This window comes from Lepisosteus oculatus, chromosome 2, assembly GCF_040954835.1.
Source record: "Lepisosteus oculatus isolate fLepOcu1 chromosome 2, fLepOcu1.hap2, whole genome shotgun sequence".
In the NCBI taxonomy this organism is placed as follows: domain Eukaryota; kingdom Metazoa; phylum Chordata; class Actinopteri; order Semionotiformes; family Lepisosteidae; genus Lepisosteus; species Lepisosteus oculatus.
Genome location: NC_090697.1, coordinates 11,234,698 through 11,250,083, shown reverse-complemented (window position 1 = coordinate 11,250,083; position 15,386 = coordinate 11,234,698). Strand labels below are relative to the sequence as shown.

The 15,386-nt window shown below is 44.3% G+C and overlaps 1 protein-coding gene across 4 annotated transcripts in view; it reads left to right on the top strand.

Moving 5' to 3' along the window:
- The first annotated feature begins 1,939 nt into the window (after positions 1-1,939).
- tfb1m (transcription factor B1, mitochondrial) overlaps positions 1,940-15,386 on the top strand; it is a 31,089-nt gene continuing 17,642 nt past the window's right edge. The window contains exons 1-6 of one of the 4 annotated variants that reach the window (XM_069197052.1): positions 1,940-2,010; positions 2,929-3,071; positions 3,591-3,742; positions 5,246-5,354; positions 6,050-6,201; positions 7,249-7,368. In XM_069197052.1, coding sequence (XP_069053153.1) covers positions 2,939-3,071; positions 3,591-3,742; positions 5,246-5,354; positions 6,050-6,201; positions 7,249-7,368 — 666 coding nt within the window. In that variant the 5' untranslated portion in view covers positions 1,940-2,010; positions 2,929-2,938. The other 3 variants (XM_069197058.1, XM_069197062.1, XM_069197071.1) reach the window with 3 other exon arrangements.

Sequence of the window (15,386 nt, the reverse complement as noted above, 5' to 3'; positions counted from 1 at the left end):
CTTCCTTGTTTTGACATAATTGTTTTTGTGGTATTATTAATCTGATGGTAAAATCTTTTTTTTTTCAATGGACTGGTTTGTACTGTGATGGTTAGACTAATTAAAGCAGCCGCGCTGAAGACCACCAAATACAGATGTTGATTATAATTCAGCACAGTATAATGAAATTAAGGGAGACTTAAAATTTCCCCCAGCAGTCTCAGAAAGACCCATAGGAATATCAGAAACTGCAATGGAGATGGAAAGGTTCATCAAGAGCACACACAAGAGAAAAGCTTGTATCAGTCTTGTCTTTTGTCACAATCAAGACAAAATGAGGCAGAGGTGAGAGGACCACTATGGAACTGCAACAACAATGATAATAAAAAAAATATTTTTATTATTAATTACACTTAAATAGCATAGCGCTAAGATGCAAAGATGCAGAATGGGATATGAAATCAGAAGACTGATGGCAACCGTTTATACACATTGTACATGAAGCAAGGAAGAAATATATCCCAACTGTGAATACAGCAGAAGGTTAAAAAAATAGTATCCCAAATGGGTTAACACATCAATGAGGAATAATGTAAGGGAACAGACAGTGCTTATTAAATTATTAAAAAGCAACAGGATCCATTTAAAGGAAAGAATACAACCTGACACGAAAATAGATGAGAGAACTGCATGTAAATCATCGCCATCTCAGAAAACATAATACAAGCACGGCTAAAAAAATGGGTATTCGAAGATCCAAGAGAGAACTAGAAAGAAATATTGCAAGGAAAGCCACAATACATAATAAGGTGTGCTTTTACGACCACACAAACACAACAATCATCAAGGACAGAGTAAAACATATCCAAGATAACAAGTCAGCCTCCAGACAATGAAAAGGAAATAACTGAGGTTGTAAACAAGCACTTCAATCAGGTGTTTACTAGGAAGGAAATCGACAATCTGCCTCAGGACAATGTTCTGGATAGTTTCAGGATAAAAGTACTAGAAGAAGTTTGGGTACTAGAAGAATTTTAAGGAAACGAGATGTTATCCAGAGTCAGCGATGCAACTCTTCCCCCGGTCTCTGAAAACAGGGCCTGGAGTGACTGGAGTGAATTGCCAATGTAGGGCCTGTGCATGAAAAGGCTGAAAAAACGGAACCAGGTAATTATAGACCAATATGTCTGAATTCTGTTACATACTGTACAGTATAAGATCATGGAAAATTTTATAAGAACTGAACTAGCGGTTCACCTAGGTGTAAATTATATCCTAGGAAAAAAAGATAGATCCTTTAGAAAAGATAGTCTTGCCTAACCAACCCTACTGCCCCCACTAGCACCTGTGCAATACTCACATGTCAATGACCGCCCTGTAATGGTGGGTGTCAGTGTACTGTAGAACAATGCTTGGAAATACTGTTTACATCACCTCTCAATGGGATTCATGTACCGTACTAGTGAAATAGTCACCTGTGTGTGGTTAACTTACAATCCGTATTACTGGACAGTATTAGATTTGAACAGTGCGTTCTTTACTCTGTTATAGGGCAAAGATTGATCATTAATAAAGATTTTCTTCCCAAGTCTTAATTTCTTGTGTCATGTTCTTCCCTTATGTTCATGATGGCTAAGCAGGCCTTGGCTCACTTTAACCTTTCTGTACGGGTCTTTCAAACTGTCGGTGATTGCCGAGACCAACAAAAGATCCTTGGACTGTGGGCCTGGGGACCCAGGAATCTCGATTCACGCGTCTGAATAAAAAGGAAAATTCTGCTCAATACTTCAAAATCGTTCCACTACATCAGTAACCCGGTGAAAGTGGAGGATGACTGGCTCCCTCTAGCGATATCTGTGTGCTGGTTATACTACATGCATAATACAAGGGTTTCTACTGCAAGCGGAAATCCCGCCTTCACAAAAAAGTGATTGGTAGAAGCTGAAGCTACGTGCGTTCAGAGTGGAGGATTTTTCCCATCAATTAAGTGACGTCACTTTCTGCGCCAGGAACATCATCAACCTTCCTAAGGTACATGTGTGCAGTAAGCTTTCAACATGTTTTCAGATTAGTGTTTCTAAGGGCATTTCTTGTGGTTGAGATTAAAAAAAAGAAATAGGTACATTAAAGTTGCTTCTAAAAAAATTTAAAAGAAGATAACACGAATTCTTGTGGAAGAAAAAAGATTGTGAAAATGAAATTATACTTGTAAATACTGTATGTAGGTCATTTGTGATAGTTCTGTACTTTTTCGGATAGTCTGCTTTCCATAGACAAGCCTTTTTCAACCCCTTTGCCTACTGTAGGTAGGTTATGTGTGACTAGATATCTTTATTCCAAAACTCACTGTTAAAGGGTTTTCCCATAAAATATGTTTGTATTTGTATTTACCGGGGGGTGTTATGTTCTAAATTCTGCTAGTTGTGAGGTGACGCTTCGTAACAGGCTTTGACAAATTGTGTTTTATTTAATTTTATTGAATGGTATGAAGCGAAATTAGTCTCGGTAAAACATTTGTTTAAGACGACTGTGACGTCGATAATACAATTTGAAGAGAACCAAATCACCCTTTTTTATTCCATTGCTCTAATTTTGACACTTTGGACTTATATCGCTTACAGCGGAATTTCTATCCCAGCCCCTTGCTGGGCAGTATTTCGTGTTCCAGATTTGTGTCGATTTTGTTTTTGTTTTTTTGACATTTCTCACTTTAAAACAAACCGTTCGAATGCTTCTTCGATGCGAGACGAAAAAAGACAGCCGATTAAACTCAGACTCCATGCGGTGATCTTTGCCAGTGTTTAAGTAACCAAAACTGAATCACTTTAGCTGAACTTGTAACTCGGTCTGTATTATTCTTATGTACTTGCTTTTTTAAAAACAAATTCTTGCAGAATACTCGGCTCCCGCTTGTTTTACGGGTTTTGAGATTTTCCTTCTATTTCACAGGGACACAAGAATGACCGCGTCCAGAAAACTCGCGGTTTTCCGGCTGCCCCCTCTCCCTACCATCGGGGAGATCATCAGGCTGTACAATCTGAGGGCAGAGAAGCAGCTATCCCAGAACTTCCTGCTGGATATGAGACTCACAGGCAAGTCAACCGCATGGTTTGCTAACGGGGGTCTGCCTGTGACTTGACAGCACCACCACCACCTCCGAGCCTGAACTCGTCACTTCTCGCTAGCTAGGTGAGGCCGGGTTTGGTCAGTACTGCTCAAAGTAAACCAGGATCCTGCTGTAAGTGCTGTGGAGGTCCACTAGGTGGCGCCCTTCCCTTGCTCAGAATCTCCAAACAATGCCCCAGTATGGGGATACTGTAATGCAGGATGTTATCCTTTTCAATGAGACACTAAACCAAGGACGTTGCTTTTGTTTTGTCTGAAAATGGCTCCCTGTGTGGTCTGTGGTGTCTGCTTCATCATCTGTCAGGTTAAACAATTAATGTTTTTTTTTTACTAGTATTTACATGTGGCTTCTTTAATTCTGCTAAGTGCAGAAGTTTGCCCTGTTGTACCTGCCGGACCCACTCCTGTGATCCAGGACGGTTCGAATCGCGCGGTCCGAGAGCGCTCCTGTGAGGTCAGCTGTGACACGTTCTCCCTCTGTGCAGACAAGATTGTGCGCCAGGCTGGCGGTCTGAGCAATGCTCACGTGTGTGAGGTCGGGCCCGGCCCCGGAGGGATCACGCGCTCCATTCTCAGTGCTGGGGCTGCAGATCTGCTTGTGGTCGAGAAGGACACCCGTTTCATTCCGGGCCTACAAGTAAGCGCTGTTTGTTGTCGTGGACGGTTGTGTCTCTTTTCAGTTTCAGACCCCAGGAAACAAACAAACAAACAAAAAAAACCATGATAAAATAAAGTGCAGTACCAGGTACCACGGAGGTCCACAAACCAGAAAATGCATAACACTTCCAAGTCAAGCTTTATTGTCCCGTTTGGCAAAATTCATTTCACGGCACACTTCCAGCGTAACAGGACAGTGACAGACAAAATGTGCCAGCCGGCAGCAGTTTTGGAGCAAGATGAGGGAGAAGATAGTTCCGATACGTTGTTTTGACAGAGATATTGCAGTGGGGCTGAAAGATTTCCTGTGTCTATTAATATCACACCTGCGAACACAGAGGCGTCTCCCAGACAGGAGAAGTGTGAACCCGCAGCGGAGGGGGTGGGGGACCATCCATAATACACTTTGCTTTCTTTGCCACCCACTGTTTGTAGAGGACATTTAGGGCGATTTGATTTGCCCCCAATTAATTTACGACTTATTTTGACTTATTTTCTCGGCTTATGACTATCAGTGGTACTGATGAGACCAAACTAGCAAGTGTGACAGTATGATAGGACACTTTTAATAAAAGACTTGTAGAAAAGAGTTAGGATGATTCTGTCTACCTTGAAAAAGCTTTGTTTCCTTAGATAAAAGAGTCCCTTTTGTCCTTTTTTATAAATGGTGTCACACCATTTGTCCCAGCTCAGGTTTTTGTCTATGACCAGTCCCAAGTACTTGTAGTCAGTGACAATTTCTATAGTCTAACCATTAAGCCATGAGCAGAGCTTCTTCATCAAAACTAGCGTCCCAGGATAGTATCATGGCAGAATATGGGGATTGCAGCTTCAGCCATGGGCCCTTCTAAAAGTAAGCTGTTATTGAAACAGCCCAGGCAGACAGGAGAGAGAACAAGATTGCTCTTTCTCATCCAGCGATTTAAAATGGTTTTCTTAGCTGCTGTCGTCCCTGCCAGAAAAACACATCTAGTTTGTTGCAGTAAAGTTAATGCAGAAATGCCTGCTGACAAAAGTCCCTCTGAGGGAAAAGGCATTGCGAGGATCCCAGTGGGACAGGTGAGCTCTGGGCATGGAAATTGGAATTACTGTGGTGTTTTCAAGTGCACATCTGCAGAGTGGTGATTCAGGTTTAGCGATTTGATATGCTAATGCATCTGTTTGACAACAACATTCTGTACTTTTCTGTTGCATAACATTTATCTTCTGATTGCTCATCCTCTTCTCTGTTTTGTGCTTACTTGCCAAGACTACTGTGGGCGAGATTTATAATTTGTATTCAAGCAGCATAGTGGTGCAATAAAAGATTCTTGGCACACAAGAAACCGAAATGGAGAACGAGATACAATTTCCAGAGTCCTTTCTTTTCCAATTAAGTGCATGAAGACATGTTGCTTCTTCCGCAGGTTTGTTCTTGTTAGGTTTCAATTGCCCAGTGCAGATTGTGGAGACCTTCAGTGTCTGATGTTTTTTTTTTCTGCAGCTGTTAGCTGAAGCTGCACCAGGAAAAGTGCGAATTGTTCATGGGGACATCCTGACCTACAAGATGGAAAGAGGATTTCCCCCAAAACTGGCTAGAAAATGGGATGATGGTAATTCTAAATGAAAAAAGAAACACTTCAATAATTTAACATTATACATTCCCCTGGCAAAACACTATGCTACCACACATTCTCTTTAGCTGGTTTAGAAATTCTGATGAGAGAAAACAGCTCTTTTATGTTTTTACACCCTGTATATCCCCTTAATTTCAAGCCACCGTCATCTGACTGAAGAGTGCATAATATCTCAAACTGCACAATTAAGTTCACTAAGTGATCCTGTGATGTACTGTATGTTAGCAGTGGTGTGTATAACAGAATGCACATATCTGTACCTGTTAGAGCTTCCATTGTGCTCGTACAGACGTCAATGCACAGGGGTGGATTCCATGCTGAAAAGAAAGTGTCTGGTTTTTCAGTGGCGTGACACCCAGCCAAAACATTGCCTTCTCTTGTTATTATTTCAGTGGGGAATTGACCTCTGTTTATTTTGCAACTCAAGGGCTGGCTCATCCCGCCACCCTAGCTTCCTTGTATATACACATAAGGTAATATAAAACCCAAGTTGTTTGTGCGTACATTGTAGGGTATGATGCTCCTAAAGCATGTTATGTAATCTAGCACAACATAATCTGAAACGTTGAGCACCACTGATGAGCAGTTCCAACAGCCGTTGTCTGGAGCTGTCCTTGTCCGCAACCGCTGTGTCTAGAGAATTTTCCCTTCTTCTGGCCTTGTGTGAACAGAGCCTCCGGATGTGCACATTATTGGAAACCTGCCGTTCAGCGTCTCTACTCCCCTCATCATCAAGTGGCTGGAGAACATTTCCAACAGGGATGGTCCCTTCGTCTACGGTCGGACCCGGCTTACCTTGACCTTTCAGAAAGAGGTTGCAGAGGTATGGTTTTCTTTTTCCTTTGAGGTGGTCGAGTGACGTCGATCTTTTTTTTTTTCATGAGGGGGCGGAGTGTTGCAAATGAAACCCAGGGGAGAGATTTCCCGGGAGGGCGCGATAGTACGGATTGGGGGCCCCGTTCAGTTTCCAGGGTTCTGTCTGTGTGGAGTTTGCATGTTTTCTCTGGGTTTGTGTGGGTGTCCTCTGGGTGCTCCGGTTTCCTCCCTCAGCTCAAGGGCATACTGGTGAATTCATTGGCTTCTAGGAAACTCTGCCCCGGTGTTATTGTGTGTGCGTGTGTATGTTTGTGTCTGTGTGTGCCCTGTGATGGACTGGCTTCCCAGTGTATTCTGTCTTGCGCCCGCTGCTTGCTGAGTTAACCTCCGGCTCTTCTGCAACCCTGAACTGGATAAAGGGATTAGAATATGGATGGTTGGATGGGATTGTGGATGGAAGGGTGAGATGTTCTTTTTGTCTAAAAAAAAAGGTTCAGTGTCCTTGGCTAGTAGTGACATAGAAACAAGTAATATGTGTATTCTATTACTATTTAGTTTATTCTATAACTATTATTCTATTCTAGCGCAGCTACCCACCTGAACGAGTAGTGACATAGTTCATAATTCAACAAGTCTTGTTTTCATCATAAAATAAAAAGTGCTAAATGTTATTGAACAATGAGCCCAACGTTAGTGCTTGCTCCATACAAAATAGTGAAGCTCTGGGGGTTTTAGAGCAGAGGGTTTTGGGGAGCACATAATACAGTACAAGGAAATCTTAACAGACTGTGCAAATAGTTGATTATTCAAGCCTTCAGTGTTGTGAATAGAATAGCCAGGACTGACTGACTGTACAGTCGTGTTCAAGAAATGGAAGATTGATGTGATTGGAAATAAAGGCAGAGAAGCCTACAGTATGTGTTCAGGGCGCTGTGCTGTAGCTGTCCCTGCACAGCCCCCGGCAATAACCCCTCGCGCCGCCCCCACTGCCCCTCCGTTAGCAGGTGGTAAGCAGCACCCTGAGCCCTCATTCTCTCTCTCTCTCTCCACACAGAGGCTCACCGCCAGCACTGGCAGCAGGCAGAGGAGCCGGCTGTCTGTCATGGCTCAGTCCCTGTGCAGCGTCAAGAGCTGCTTCACGATTCCTGGCTGCGCCTTTCTCCCCAAACCTCAAGTAAGACCCCTCTGGCACGTTTCTGAAAGCCTCTACCCCCCCTGCCCTCGCCTGGTCCGCGGTACTCTACAGCCTGGCGAGGCTGGCAGCGATAAAAAGAGCCTCCGGAGAGTATGAGGGTGTGGCGTGCCGCTTAGGAAACATGGCTTCTTGAATTTAGATTAAGGCTGGAGAGACCACGTTGTTTTACTTTATATTACTTATACAGAGGGGTAAGTCAACCTGTAGCTTGTTGGTTATCACAGTTGGAGCTGTTTGGCGTGCAGAAGCAGGGATTTCACAATTGTTTCCATTTCACAGCGGAGTTGCCTTCCTTCTCCGCTCACGGTTGCCCGTTCTCGATTCGGTCTCGGACTCAGGTGCCCATTTTAAAGCCGGTGTCTCGTCGCCCGCCACCAAACGAGAGGCGAATAGGTGTGGACGAGACCCAGCGGCCCTGGACAGGACTCTGCTCTCAATTCGGTGTGCTGAATTTTCGGAGTCCCCATCTGGCGGAGGCTCGTTTCAAATGCCACATGTCAAAGGGATGGATGTTCAGGGATCATGAGCTCTCGCAGCAGAAAAGCTAAACTGAGCTGCAGGTTCTGCACACCTCATCCCCCGACCCGACTTTGCCCCTCTTTCAGGCAGCATGAGAAGGCTTGTTCTGGCCGGTGGTCGGCATGAACTGACTCGCTGATGAGTCTGGAGCATGAACATCAACTTGGAAACGAATCTTGGGAAGAGGAGCAGCTCCACCTGATGCAGCAACCCTGCGTCCGTGGAGTGCTTCCTGTTTCAGGTCCATTACAAGTGCTGCTGGAAAGAGGTCATTAGACATCCAAAGACTGTGATATTGGCACGGCATTAAGTGTGAATTTTAAGTAAATTCTATGGCTTTCAGGAAAGTGGGTGAACTGCGGAGTAGTGACAGTCTTAAGAATGATTTTTCAGTTCTCTTCATACTTTCAAAAGCCTGATTTCTCTGGGCTTCAACGTCCCAGCCTGACAGTTCTAAGAACAGCGGTCTCAAATAATTTCAGGTCTCCAGGGCCAGTTAAGAGTCTGGGCGTTTGTGATTTGAGGAGCTGATCTATAGCAACGGAGAACATTCTCATGCAATCCAGGCTAAAATGTTGGCCCTAGCTAAAGTTTTAAAAGGCAGTTTTACCAGAAGGTGGCAAGTATGAAGGTGTACTTCGAATTGCAACACCTTTTAGCTTTGCAAAAGACTTTTCAGTGTTAATTTGAGTCTTTTGCAGACAGTCCTATAAGTATTGATTATGATAAAGTGGATTAAAATCGACTTGACTAAAACTTACCTAATTGTTATTTTCCCCCAAAACATATTCTTCGGTTGTAGCTAGCTACCTCCCTATACATGGGTTATGTTCATGGTTTATAGGACTATATACGGGGAAAAAAAAACACTTATGGCAATACTTTTTTGATACAAATAGTACTTTACTGATTATTTTAAAAAACTCTGGTCCCATTGTGTTTATACCAGTAATTTGAATAAAGGAGGCGGCAATTATAAGCCTAATTACCTAATTATAAGGTAATTATAAGGTGGTAATTATAATTTTTATTTTCATTCATTAGCAAAGGTTCCTCAGAGAAACCAATTGACGTTGTCAACGCTTTAAAAAGATATAATTAGTATAATTTTGCAGCATATTCTTCATGCACCTGTATGGAATGATATTATTTGCTTTGAAAGACCACTGGAAGTGAATGGTACAAATTACAATAGCATGATGTGGTTTGCACGTACAAGAGAGTTGTCTCATTCAGTTAATTTTGCTCCAGTGCCGAACTAAAAATATGTCCATAGGTAGGTGTTTGCAGTTGCTCATATGTACTGAGCACCAAAAGAAACTTTTTCACTATTAGGACAAATGCATGTTCTTAAAAATGTCATATATACAGGTTTTGCAGATAGATGACATGTTTTATGGTGTCATTTTGATTAATTATTCGTGATAGGTCCAGGATAACAGTCATCTGCCTTTGTCATTTCACTGAGTCAGTAGTGAGAGAATTGATTGAGCCACAGGTAAATGTTCAATTGTAACTGGTTGAGCGACAAGCTGGGTGAGTCTGTGGTGGGACCAGGGGTTTGTGACAACACGGGCGATTTACATTACTCTACGAAGTTCACCATTCTGTGCTCAATTCAGAATTTATGAAATTGTGCAATACCGCCAATTAATTTCATTTGTTTCCGAGACTTCATAACCGGTCTGAGAAGCTGGGACTGCAGTTTCCCTCTAACACAAAAGGCCTGGTGTGGCAGTAGAGCTGTGTCCGTCCTGCTTGCTAGCCTGCAGCCCTGGTGATCATCTGTGGAAAGAGCTGGGGTGAGTGTGGGGCATAAAGGATCCAGCAGCCCGTGAACAGGGGCGTGCTTGCTTACTCAGGCCCTGTTAGGATCTGCAACCTCGGGGCTCTGTGATGTGCGTGTGTGGGCCCTGTGGTGGGCTGGCGTCCCGTCCACCGGCCCCCCCGCCACCCTGAGTTGGAAGGAGCGGTTAGAAAATGGACTTATGGGTGGAGGATCACAATAAATAAAAGGCAACCCCGATATCCGTCCATGCACTGTCAGAAGGCACTTGGTCAAATACCAGTTCCCAGTGTGCCCTGCCCGGGTGGGGCCCACAGGCCTGCGCAAGGTGGGTGAAAGCAGCGGTTAACCCAGACAGCTGGTCTTGGTAGGACTGTGGTAGGAAACTAGGAGCACCCGGACAAAGCCGGCATGGCCTCAGGGAGCTCATGCAGACCCCCCACAGAAGGTGACCATGCCGGAATCGAACCGGGAACCCGGGCAGGAGCTGCGAGGTCACGGCCATGAGCGCTTGGAGTCGGGGAGGCTTGTCCGGTGGGGTAGGGGGTGTTGGCGGTTTTCGCCGGTGTGTCTCTGCGTCCTTTCAGCCGGAAAAAGACGCGCGCTCTTATCGAGGGAGCGGAGGTGCCAGCTGAATTCCCGCACGGCCGTCACCCACAGGAATCCGCCGCCCTGTCAGCTCCTGTCAGGAGTGCAGGGAGGAGGAGGAGTGTGTTATGTGACTGGACGGCACTGGAAAGAGCCTGAGCATGGAAACTCTGCAAGCGGGGCAGCCCATTGTCTGCGTTCCCCTTCTCGCTGGCCTCCTCCAGCAGACAGTTCCTTTAGCTGCATAAACTCTTTGTCGTGCTGATGCACCTGTTTTCCAAAGTGAACCCGGCCCATCTATCAGCTGCGGAACCTGACCACTTTGTCATTCGGTCTGCGCAGGCCCTTCTGCATCTTGACTTTTAAACTGCTTCAATTACTGGTTCTTCAATTCCTGCTCAACTTATTTCCAACCTGTTACCAAACCATGAAGCTAAAGAACAATTGTCCAAATTAAGTTGGACGCAATACAGTACAGACAGGAGCACATGAAGGTACAGCTAAAATACAGTTTTGGCTGCACAGATCTGCTAAACGTTACTGAATCGAAACAGGCAGTTGCATTGTCCTGAAGTGTCTGAGTTAGGGGAGGGGAGAGGACAGATGTGGTATTTTATCGAGAGTGAGGGAAGGGAGATAAGATGCGTTTTCCCCAAGCGTAACAGTTCCTAGAAGTTAGGAGTGGGGGGCAAAAATGGTTTTCTGCAGCTTTCGGAACTGGAGGCGTTTAGAAGTCAGCAAAGTAACACTTCCGCACAGAAAATTAGATGACCGATGTCCGCCGGACACATCTATTATGGTTTGTGGCATGCAAAGAGCATTTAGTTCGTCCAATCTGAACGTATCTGTCTCTTGTTTCTCCAAACCCGCAACATAAAAGGTTTGTGTTCAGCCTTTCTAGCTTGTTGGGTTTTTAGTAACTTAGTGAGATAAGCAGGGTATCGGTTTTGACAGCATGTCTGGGTAGACTTCTGCAGCCTCCCCCAACCCTTTGTGTAAAGTAATGCCTCCGGTTCTCAGTTTTAAATGTGCTTGCCTTGAGTTTGGTCCTTTGGTTATGTTTCACTGTTGATCCTGAAGTTTTTTTAGGGTTGACTTTGTGAATGCCTTGGAGGCTTTTGAATGCCTTGCACATACTAGCAAGCATTGCTTTTCATTTCCAGTTATTCCTTTCCTGTAATTCATTATGTCACCACGAGTAACACTGATTGCCCTTGGAGTCTTCTGTCTGCAGTGATTAGCTGTCCTGTCAGATGTTTCTAAATCATGGGTTTCATTTGCCCCTAAGGCTATGAGTGAACTATGCATGTGTTTCCATTGATAGTTAATTTTCAGAATGTGTTTGCACTGTAGTTAATTTACCTGGTTTTCTTTCTTTTTATAGTGCAAGTCAATGTAATTTACGCTCCTGAGATTCTGTTCCCTGCATTTGCTAAGAGTTATCTCTGGAATACTACAGTATGGACCAGCAGGAATTTTCAAATGCCACCTTTGGATTTCTTTAGATTACGTGCAACATCTGAAAGCTAGGTGTTAGACTTTTTTAGAAGTATAATGATGATATTGGTCATTTTATAGTACTTACCTCAATATCCTTGAAACATTCCTGTGCCAGACCTTTTAATTTCAGTAGGATGTAAAACAGAGTTGTGCTGAAAATAATATCAAAACATTTGACGTTGTGGCTATATCGCCCTGCAACTCACATCTGGCAGCCCACTGAAGCTCAGCAGGTGTGAGCCTGGTCAGTACCTGGATGGGAGACCTCCTGGAAAAACTAAGGTTGCTGCTGGAAGAGGTGTTAGTGAGGCCAGCAGGGAGCGCTCACTCTGCAGTCTGTGTGGGTCCTAATGCCCCAGTATAGTGACGGGGACACTATACTGTAAAAAAGGCAACATTCTTTGAATGAGATGTAAAACCAAGGTCCTGACTTTCTGTGTTCATTTAAAATCCCAGGGCATTTCTCGAAAAGAGTAGGGGTGTTACCCCGGAAGTTTGTCCTGGCCAAATTTCACATTGGCCTTTACCAATCACAGCCTCCTAAATAATCCCCATCTCTTAATTGGCTTCACCAATCTGTTCTCCTCCCCACTGATAGCTAATGTGTGGTGAGAGTACTGGTGCACTTTGGCTGCCATCGCATCATCCAGGTGGTGCTACAGACGTGGTGGTGGAGGGGAGTCTCCATTACCTGTAAAGCACTTTGAGTGGAGTATCCAGAAAAGTGCCATATACTGTACAGTACTGTAAGTGTAAGCAATTATTATTAGGTAGTGGAGCTGGGCAGGGTTAGGGTTATGGTAGGTAGGCAATGGGGTATTCTCTATTTCGCCTCTCTGTAAAGGTTGTGATAATGTTTGTGATACATGATTCCCCAGACTTTTTTTATGACAAACACTTCAGGTTTCACTCCCTCTCAGATCACTGACAGCCCTCGTCCCTTCTCTGCAGAAATAGGAGAGAAATCCAGTCCTGTACTGCTGTTTTCTGAAGTCACGCCTTCAGGTTTTCTAAAACCCAGAAATAATAATAAGCAGCTGTATGTGGGTAAATTATAAAGTCGGAGATTTTCTTCTGAGCTGTCAGGATTTGATATTTTGGGATTTTTTTCCTACCTGCTACAGATAGCTACTGCTGACTTGACAAGACTGGGTTATTGTTTCTGCAGCAGAGAGGAACTGCAGAGAGGTTTCTAGTGATACTGTATATCAAGGTTATTCTAAACCAGACTGTAAGACAAAAACTGGGGTTCATATCTGGTCCATCTAAATGGTGCAGTGATTTTCTTTAAAAGACAGCACTGTATATTGTAAGTGATAATCATAATAATTGCTTACGCTTATATAGCGCTTTTCTGGACACTCCACTCAAAGGGCTTTACAGGTAATGGGGACTCCCCTTCACTACCAACAGTGTGCAGCCCCACGTGGATGATGCATCGCCAGCCATAGTGCACCAGTACACTCCCCACACACCAGCTCTCAGTGGGGAGGAGAGCAGAGTGATGAAGCCAGTTCATAGATGGGGGGATTATTAGGAGGTCATGACTGGTGGACAAAGACCAATAAGAAATTTGGCCAAGACCCCTACTCTTTTTGAGAAACGCCCTGAGATTTTTAATGACCACAGAGAGTCAGGACCTCGGTTTTACGTCTCATCCGAAGGACGGCGCCTGTTTACAGTATAGTGTCCCCGTCACTATACTGGGGTATTAGGACCCACATAGACCGCAGGGTGAGCGCCCCCTGCTGGCAACCTGCAGCAACCTTAGTTTTTCCCAGGAGGCCTCCCATCCTGGTAGTGGCCAGGCTCACACCGGCTGAGCTTCAGGGGGTTACCACTTGTGGCAGGGTGATATGGCTGCTGGCAAGTGGAATATTGGATGATATTTCAATATTACTCAAGAAGGAGTGTGATACAGTGGCCTGGCAGTTTGTGCTGCAGCCTCAGTTTTTTCGGTCTTGGGTTTGACATTTGGTTGGGGTGCCGTCTGTGTGGAGTCCGCATGTTCCCTCTGTGCCTGCAGGAGCTTTCTCCAGGTGCTCCGTTTTCGTCCTGCCGGCCAGAAACCTGCTGCTTAGCCTAGCTGATGTCTCTCAAGTGTCGCTGCTTGTGCCCTGCAGTGGACTGGCAGCTTGTCCAGAGTGTAGTCCTGTCATGCACCTTGTGCTTCCAGAATAGATACCAATTTTAAGTTGGTTTCTGCTAAAGGATAGGTGGATGAAAACCTACAAAATTATATGAAATACTGCTTTTGATAGAGTGCAATGTGCATTATGAATGAAAAATCTTCCACTATTTTAAAAAATATATACCAGATTTAAGTGCATTTTGAATGGCTTTATCCCTGCATCCTTAACAAGTGTGCTTTACTAGTCTGATAGTCACATTAATTCATGTTAGCTTTTTGACAGTACTCTTTCATTTTTTCTTTGAGGAAGATTCCTTTTTTAACACTTATTGGTTTATTGTAGTGCCGACAAACTGACTGAGCTTGCAAAGATGAGAAAGAGCTTTTCTGTGTCTCCTTCCACGGCAGATTAACCCCACACGCAGGCGTTCGGTCCTGCGAAGCCTCAGTTTACATCCAAGCTCCTCGTGCATCTAAGCTAACAGCTGTGATTAGACATGACAGCAATCGCAGCGATTTCAAAGGTGCAGCCCTTGAAAGAAGGCAGAGGAGAATGTGGGTTAAATACACGAAGGTGCAGCAATGCGAAAATTTGCCCACAAGGAACTGCTTTGATCTGCAGTGTATCGTCGTATCTTTTCATTCTTTGTGTAATGCTGATTCTCTCAATAGTTTTCATTTTCCAATGTAATCGCTCCTGTTAACAGTGACCGATAATTGTTTGATAATTAATTCAGACGTTCTTGTTTTGGGGAACAGGAGCTCCGGTAGTTGGACGGTTTAAAGAATGATGACTTTTGTAATGACAACAGCTTCGGTCATTATGAAAGGCACCCCCTTAGAAAGCGTGCTTTAAAGTTTGCTCTGGAATAATATGTACATCTGGAGAGGCGTGTGTGAATGAGCCACTCACATGTGAATGAGCATCCCGCACTACGAATTAGACCGATGGGATGGTTTGTGTAGAGAGCCGAAAAGACAGATTTCACCCTGACATATTGGCTCTGGGATACATGGGCCAGCTGTTGCCTTACTGTAGCTTCTTCTGGGTTTACCGCATGTACTCACATCGTTAAAAACGGTCTACAAGGTGAATTAGTGGGGACTTGATTCCCGCATCCAGAATGACAAACCCAAGTCAGTCCTATGGCCTTCAGGCTCTACAGTGGCTCATAGACCAGAGGACTCAAGAGGGAGTTTTGGGGAAATGCATTTAAAACTGGAACAGAAGGCGTTGCTTTACCTGAAGGGTGGTGGGAGTGTGAAACAAACTCGCGAGTCAATGTTGAAGTCGACACCCTGGTTTCCTTCAAGAAACGGCTGAGATCCTCAGCTTAGGTTAAGCCAAATGGCCTCCTCTTGTGTCTAGCCTTCCTCATATTTTCAATATATAGACGGGATTGAGTTTTTTTTGTTGTTGTTGAAGAACGTGTACTAGTGGACATATACAGTGGGTTTTTATTTCTATTAAAA